Source organism: Musca vetustissima, unplaced genomic scaffold (genome assembly GCF_032173495.1).
Source record: "Musca vetustissima isolate MV318-11 ecotype Yass unplaced genomic scaffold, APGP_CSIRO_Mvet_v1 utg5566, whole genome shotgun sequence".
In the NCBI taxonomy this organism is placed as follows: domain Eukaryota; kingdom Metazoa; phylum Arthropoda; class Insecta; order Diptera; family Muscidae; genus Musca; species Musca vetustissima.
The window spans coordinates 1-6,964 of NW_026877757.1; the positions used below are offsets into that span (position 1 = coordinate 1).

Consider the following 6,964-nt stretch of genomic DNA (forward strand, 5'->3'; position numbering starts at 1 on the left):
CATCTTAAAAAAAATTGTAATTAAAATTGAACATAAAATAATATCAACAACGACAACAAAAGCGTAATATAGATAAGCATTAACTTTATTTTGGTGGCACATATAAAGAAAAAGAAGCTAAAGCAAATAATAATAAAATAGGGTATTAATAGTCAAAAAAATAAAAAATATGTAATTAGCGAACTAGAAAATTTGTGATATTTTGGGAACGGTATATGTAGATGTAATTTATGATATTTATTCGAAATTTTTATGGACCATTTTTTTAGAAGTTAGTAGCAAATAATTTGTCAAAGATTCAAAACATGCAGGCACCCCATTAAATTTTGTTTACAATTATGGAAATTATATTTAGATTTTATTTACCCTGGACAATATTTTTGTTTTTATTTTTCATAAAAAAAGAAAATTTTTTCTTTAAAGTGTGAAAACTTAGTGAATGTCTGTCTATACATTTTTCAATATCCATTTTTAAAAATATATAATTGTGTATGTAATAACTATACCGTTCCCAAAACTCATTTTGAATTGCATATACATATGTAAATGTTGTGGTTATTAGTGTAAGTATGGCAATAGGTGTGAGTGTGTGTAGTGTATGTGTATAGTATGTAAATGCTTCGTGGATAGTAATGTTTCGTGGATAGTAATTACCTAGCATATAATGTGTTGCCATTAAAGTTATGGTAGGTCTTCCTAACATATGACGCCAATTATTTGTTAGGAAAGCTAAATTGGTGGTGAAATTACTTGCAAGCAAGTCAGGATCTCGTGTAGTATAATATTCTTCATAATCGATATGCTGAATTAAAAATTAATATAGTTTATATAAATAAAATAAAAGTACTGATCAATCAATGATATGAATGGTTTCAAATTTTAGATTGGTAATTGGGGGATTTTATTTATTTTTTCTTTTTTGTAAAACAAAAAAAAAATAGTTAAGAATAGATTTTTTGTTTTAATTTGGGAATTTTAAATTTGTTGGTAAAAAATTATAAATAAAAGAACATTTTAGTTCAAAATCTGTGTTGTTCAAAAGATACTTGTGTGCTTTATGATAAAAAAAACTACAAAAATATGTATGTATATGTTAATGGGGACACAAAAGCAAGTTTTATAAAAGCCCAATTAAAATAGATAGATGATGTAGACAATTCCCAAAATCGAAATATTTTTTTTTGAAAATAAAAATCTTACAAAAAATGTATACAAATTACATATGAAATATAAATAATAATAATTAAAATAAATTAGTATATAGTAACGTTTTATTTATTATTATTCTTATTTTTTTACAAATCAAAATTCCCTGTTGAGGATATTCAAAGAATTTCGGAAAACTGGAAATTAACAAAAACTGATTATAATTTTTATAATTATTACTTGTATATATATATATATATATATATTACTTTAAAAATTAAAAAAAAATCATTCCCAAAAAAAATATTTCGATTTTGTGTTATAATTTACACACACATAAAAATTTGTGATTAATTTTTGTTTTATTTCGTAATGCCAAAACCAATTTTAATTATAAAGAAGAAGAACCCAATGTTTTTGTTTTAGATAACACAAAACTCGCTTTTGTATACAAAGAAACATAAATAAAATGCGAAAGAAACAGAAATCATACGGAGAATATTATTAAAAAAATTATATAAAACGCATCCCTTGCAAAAGATAATTAGACGAAAAGTTTTGTTTATATATATCATACAAATGCAAACATAATATAAAAGAAGAGGAAGATTTTTTTTGAAAAGAAAAACAAAAATAAATTTGCCAAACAGACCTAAATGAATCTTTTTCAAAACTAATGTAACCAAGGGACGTCCAAGCAAATCCCAAGCTGATTTAAGAAAATTTATTTCGCCTTTTAGAATATCAATCATTAATTCATAATCGGAGGCGATATAGAAACGTGATAAGTCGACAAACTAGAGGAGTTGATTTTGAGTGTGTTTGTGTTTTTTATATATATAGAAAAATAAATAAAAAAGTTAAATTAAAAAAAAAAAATTCAAATTGAAATAAAGGAAAAACAATTGAAATAAATAAATAAATTTTATATAAAAAAATGTATTTCAGCTTACCTGAGGTGTAAAGGCAAATATTCTATCTTTCAATGAATACAATTTACTTGTACTCAATATACCCACATCACGTGATTTACGTCCGGTTAAACCCAATTTACGATTTCTACCCAAATACGTGTACAAATGACTGAGAACACGAGCGGGTTGCACTTCAATGGGTGCAACCTCAGCAATGGTCTGTACATGCAAATCCGATTCCGCCAATTTATCACGAATTTCATTGTCTTCGGCAATAATGACCACCTGTACAACAACATCGGGTTTCTTTTGGGCACCCAAACGACGATTCAGCGGATCTAATTCACCAACAGCTAAAAAGCCCTGTAAAATAAATTGAATAGCAAATTATATTACTAATTTAAATATGTGTGTGTGTGTTTTTTGCAAGATTTACCTCTTGCAATAGTCGTCCCAATATAAACAACGATTGACCCCATAAAAATGGACAACGGCCAACAACTTCTCTGGGTGCCGAACCGGGATGTTTATATTCTTGCGAGACAGCATCTGGTGGCACAGCATAACTTTCGGGTATTAGAAGTATACCATCATCGCCACGTACCATGATTTGCTGTTGGATGAGAAATTTATAAAATAATTAAATTTAAAAAAAAAATTATTTAAAAATCCTCAACTAAAATAAAAAAATATTGTTTAAAAATTAAAATTTAAAAAAAATGTTTTGTGTAATAATCACCCCCAAAAATAGATTCTTTTAAAATCACGCCTACAATTAAAAAAGTATTTTTTTAAAAATCAAAGCCTAAAATTTTGAAAAAAATATTTATTAAAAATCCATGTCTAAAATGTTTGAAAAATCCACGCCTAAGATTTCTAAAAATTTGTTTTAAAAAAACACCCCTAAAATTTTGAAAAAAAAATTCTTTAAAAATCAACGCTTACATTTGCCAAAATTAAAAAAAATCCACCCTTTAAAATTTTGAAAAAAATATTCTTTAAAAAATCCACGGCTAACATTTCTTGTCAGCTTCAAAATATGGAAAATATGTCAAAACTCACCTCCAACCGATCTGCATACTCCTTAACAGACATTTTATCGTTTTGAAATGCATGAAACAATATCAAATAACAATAAAACAACGGCCATTCACATTCAATATTCTCGAACATGCGCAGCTCCCAACGTTCATAGTACAAACGGCTTGGATCCTCTTTCGGTGTACGATAACCATCCCGCAAAAAACGTTTGCAACCATATTTACCCTGTAAACGTTGCAGAATAGCATCTTTGGTATTGCGTATCAATTGTGGATCATCGACAGCAAATGCGGGAAATCCGATTACGCACAAAAGACCCGAATCCAATTCTTTACTATTCGATTCACGTGGCAACATTGATTGCAATACAGCCTGACATTTGTGGGCCTCATCGGCGAGGACATGTATTACACTGGCGGGACCACCACGAGCACCAAATAAATCCAACTCGTTCATTGCCTCCAGAGCAGCCTTAGCCATACCAATAGAACTGGCATTGAGTTCAGGTTCACCGTGATTTGTTTTATCACCCCGCTCCCATATGCCATAATCGGGGATGCAATAGGCCGATTCAATGTAAAATACTAAATTTTGTATAAAGGACACTTCGTCCAATGAGAAGACAATTTGCAGGCCGGAGGCAGTCATTTGGGCCAAAATCAAAAGATACAAAGAGACAGCATCGATTTGCAAATGACCCCATTCGGCGTCGCCAACAACAGGTTGACCATTTGTGCTGGAGTATTTGGCATGTAGCGAATCCAATGGATTCTGGGTCATTTTGAATTTTTCAACTTTATCCTTCTGATTCATCATGGCCATGAGGAGACCACGCATTAGCTTAACACAGCTCTGTTCCAGTTCATAGCATTTGGCACGATCTTCATCCTGATCGGCAATTTTCTTATAGGCCATTGAAAGACCCCACACGGCCAAGATGCAATAGACATTGTCTCTGATCCAAGCATGTGAATTTACATTGGATGCTGGAAACAATCCGGTGACTGGTTCCTGATGGGACATAATCAGGCGATGCACCACGCGCTGGTAATAGTCCAGGCGTACGCCTGAATTGCTGCGCGAACGCATATTGTCCGATGTCGTCGCTACCCACCGACCGACCGAATGTCTCGTTTAGCGAACTAAAATAGAAAAGAATTGCATTCATTAGCAGTGCATTGTTAAATTGATGACTGACTAGCCTATTAACGAGCAAGCAAACAACTTACATAAGTTTAGTAATATAGACGATCACTTCCACTACCAGCACCTCTTGTCTTGCGTTGCCTGTCTTTCCTTTACAAAACTATTCGAGTATCAATTCTATTCCTGATTCGTTTTCGAATTTTTATTTCCTCAATTTATTGTTCTAATTCATATCTTTTGGCATAACTTTTATCACACACGAATTGCCTGCACTTTGGCGAATATATTCCTGTAATTTTTTGTTGTTTTGGTATAAAAATATCTTGTAAAATTGTTTTTTTCTATTGGAACAATTGATTCGTCGTAAAATCACAAAAATTTTTCACAGTTTTTCATGTAATTAAATAAAATGTCAAATCAATGTCAAATTAATAAAGACATCAGAATTAAAAACGTTCCACAAGCTACGAATTAAGGGAGATAGAAGAAAATGTCTGATAAAGAATGAATTTCAAAACAAAATATTTGTAAAATGGTAATTGTTTACGAACGTGTGTGATGCATAATTGACGATTGACCACTTGTTGTTTAGAAAGAGATATGGAAGATAAGTGAGAAAATCAGTGAACGAAGTGAACGAATGTTGACATGACAACACAACGAAAGGAACTACAAAATGTCAGAGGAAAAATATACACTGAGAGAAAATGTGACTCATTAGTTAGGTTAGATATTAACAGTCGTTTTACTCGTAGACTAGTGAACCATTGTGTTCATCCTAAAAATGAACTAAGAATGAAAAAAGAAGAGGTAGAGTGAAAAAGGTATAGCATGAAAATTAGAGGGGTTTGAGGTTAGATTTGATAACTCAGCCATTATTATAACTGGTTTGTCTTGTCCCATTAATCAGGAAAAATATGAATTTTTGGCTTAAGTCTAGTTTAGGGGTTCCTTTGGGAACGTTTTGAAATCCGTATTTCCGGAGATGATTTTAAAAATTTACTGAGGCAATATGGGCATCAATTAAAAGCGTTCGAAGCCCTGATTACATAAACACTATTCAAATTAAAAGATGATTCGGTCGCGTAGCCGGAGTTGCCACCTGTCCATAAGAAAAATTATTAAATCCCCGTCGAAGTGGTGCGGACGACGACTTGATGTTGATTTCGGGAAAATTTCCGTCAACAATCTCGGAGCTTATGAAAATAGCCTTACTGATGCTGTCACGCTGGCGAACGGCCTTGGTGTAAACCCAACAAAGACGGAACTGGTAATGTTCACTAGGAATGGATGGAGTGCAGCTTCATCAATCACCCGAAGGAAAATACCTTGGCACAATCCTGGACTCTCGGGCGAAGAGAGGGCTGATTGCAGTGTATGCATGCAAGATCTCCATTGGGAAATGTTAGGGGCTAAAACTATGGACCATCCTTTCCTACAGTTCTGTTGTTTGGCGGAGCTGCCTGCGCCACAAGTTGACATCCAGCAAACTATATAAAGTAAAAAGTGCCGTCTTGATTTTAATAACAGGAGCCACGAGAAGCACCCCGCAAGCAGCTTTGAGTGCAATGCTGAATTTAAGGCCTCTGGATCTTAGCATTATGTGTCAGGCAGCGCGTAGTGCCCTAAGGCTGCATGAACAAAATCTTTGGCGAAGTTGTACCTTTGGGCATGGTTGCATCTTGAACGAACCAGGTATGACATTGAACCAACGCGTAAAACTAAGCGACTATATATCACTAGTCCTGAGATTTGACAATGTAGATGTCGTTATTCCTAGTGGAAACGACTAGGACCGGAGTAACCCTCCTCTGGACGGTCTGGCTTTCTATACAGACGGATCCAAGGTAGAAGAAGGTACAGGGGCTGGCGTCTACTGTGAAAGGCTAGGCCTTGAGCTTACATATAAGATGGAAAGCAACTGCAGTGTATTCCAAGAGAAAATATTCGCGATTTGGAAGGCAGCGGAATTGATAAAAAGTCTGGATGCAGAGATCTCTTAACCGTTGACTATCTTAGTGGATAGTCAAGCGTCTCTTAAAGCCTCATATCTGAGGCCGTCCGCAAGTGTTGAAAAGTTTCGGAAGACCTTACATACAGTTATAGGCTGTTTTGGGTACCAAGACACCGTGATATCATTGGTAATGAAAGAGCAGACGAATTAGCTAGATGAGGATCTCAACATACAGTTGATGACTGTGTCGCTGCCCAGTCCTGGCCTTCAGACTAGTGGATGCTCACTTTCCACCGAGTCTTTGTTTCTTCTCAACAACGTAACCTGATCTAATCATTTGAAACCTAAAGTGGTTGGAAAAGTGCAACCTTGACACGTACAGTTATACAGTTATAGGCTGTTTTGGGTACCAAGACACCGTGATATCATTGGTAATGAAAGAGCAGACGAATTAGCTAGATGAGGATCTCAACATACAGTTGATGACTGTGTCGCTGCCTAGTCCTGGCCTTCAGACTAGTGGATGCTCACTTTCCACCGAGTCTTTGTTTCTTCTCAACAACGTAACCTGATCTAATCATTTGAAACCTAAAGTGGTTGGAAAAGTGCAACCTTGACACGTAATATATTTTCTGTTTGATCTCTATAGCCATCGATACAATCTCACATCCTCACCTAACCTGATGATCATTAGCAAAGTGCGGCTTTTTGAGAATGAAAACTAACATAACCTCCTTCCGCATACTTAGTATGAAAAAACATG

At 34.2% G+C, this 6,964-nt stretch overlaps 1 protein-coding gene across 1 annotated transcript; it reads right to left on the reverse strand.

The window, feature by feature from the left end:
• Positions 1-538: 538 nt before the first annotated feature.
• Positions 539-4,194, reverse strand: LOC133322444 (probable phosphorylase b kinase regulatory subunit alpha; the record flags this gene model as incomplete). Its single annotated transcript, XM_061531442.1, has 4 exons — positions 3,123-4,194; positions 2,497-2,673; positions 2,100-2,423; positions 539-802 (listed from the first exon to the last, which is right to left on the reverse strand). Coding segments are annotated over exons 1-4 (1,833 nt in total), but the record flags the coding sequence as incomplete, so codon positions are not given.
• Positions 4,195-6,964: the final 2,770 nt, after the last annotated feature.